At 40.8% G+C, this 1,419-nt stretch overlaps 1 protein-coding gene across 1 annotated transcript; it reads right to left on the bottom strand.

Annotated features, from left to right (window-relative positions):
• Nucleotides 1-860: 860 nt before the first annotated feature.
• On the bottom strand, nt 861-1,037 carry LOC104657537 (ATP synthase subunit ATP5MPL, mitochondrial). Its single transcript, XM_030917327.1, is given in 1 exon segment — nt 861-1,037. A coding segment is annotated over 1 exon segment (177 nt).
• Between the last annotated feature and the right edge of the window lie 382 nt (nt 1,038-1,419).

Below are 1,419 nucleotides of genomic sequence, written 5' to 3'. Positions count from 1 at the left end.
ATATCTGTGTTTAGTAACACACTGTCACGACTGGCCCATACATGGTCCTCTTTTATTGATTGATTGTATTAAATTATTGAAAAATAAAAGTAATAAAAATTTTAAACTACAAATAAAAGATACACTGGTTTGTATTCACTCTTGTAAGTTTGATGATTGTGCAGAACTAACACCTGAGATAAGTGTTTCTTTCTGTGACTGAATAAAATTACAGTTCCTGGCCTGCATGGGTAATTTCAGGTCATGATGCTACCTTGGGAGGCCTGTGAGAGGTCATTAGTGGTCTCTTCCTAGTATACGTGCCCTTGACATCATTGTTTGTGCTCTAGCCACTGTAGAAGAACATTGATCTTTCTATACTGGCCATTTGGATCAAAGGAAATTGTTGGTGGAACAAACACAACTTGTACAACTTTTATTCCCGGTAAAGAATTTCGATTTTTGACTTTTGTTCATCTGCTTCTATACTAGGGGAAATTAGTTGATTAGCTTTCAGAGGTGCAAAAACTAAAAATAGGTGATAGTAAGCTTTAACTATGTGCCATGTAAGAACTCTGCGTCTATGTGCATTATCTCATTGAAGCCACAATAACTGTCCAGCATCTAGTAAGAATAAACGCCCAGTGTCTCAGCCCTGTCTCTGGCCTGTGTACTACATCTTTTGAGTTTACCCAGCAATGACCTCTGTTTCCCACTGTACTCCTGATCTTGATCTTTTTTTTTTTTCAGTGCGTTTCACAGATCCATTTATTCATGCCACGAAGTAAGTGATACTTAGACAAGTGTACAGTCTAACACAGCTTGCTTAAATTTACAGGCTGACTGATGTTTCATTTCATGTGTATGCCAGGTAAAGCTGATTAGTGATGACCATGAGCAGGTGCCGGAGCTTTCAAAGCTTTACTTCTTTTATTAGCAGTCTAGATTTTATAAACAGTGAGGTTCATCAGCCCCATTCCTACCCAAATATCCTGGTAAACTTGAGTATAGTAGAGTTTCTTGGGGATCCACACATTTTTAATAATACTTTGAAGCATCTATACCTTTTTCCCACAGCTGCCTGAACCTTGCCTCATGCTCTGTGCACAGCAGCACCATAGCCCGGGGCGTGTCCTCCTTGACTGTAATTACTTGATGTTTCCATGTCCTCCTGGGCTATAATTACTCCCACCATCACAGCATTCTGGGTGATGACTCAGCCAGGTTCAGGCCAGAGCACAGATGGGTAGCAACTATCCTGGCAAGAGCCCACAAAACCAGTATCCCCTCCAGGCTTGCCCCAAACTTTCTAGAGGGAAATTATTCACCTCACTCTTGCACCTCTTCCTGTTACTCTCACTCTCAATGTGGGTCTATATCCACACTTCCTTCTGTATATCAGGAGCACCGGATTTGTAGTATCTGAACTATGCCAAGTAC

The sequence above is a fragment of the Rhinopithecus roxellana genome, chromosome 15 (genome assembly GCF_007565055.1).
Source record: "Rhinopithecus roxellana isolate Shanxi Qingling chromosome 15, ASM756505v1, whole genome shotgun sequence".
Taxonomy (NCBI): domain Eukaryota; kingdom Metazoa; phylum Chordata; class Mammalia; order Primates; family Cercopithecidae; genus Rhinopithecus; species Rhinopithecus roxellana.
This window is presented reverse-complemented; position numbering and strand designations above follow the sequence as displayed.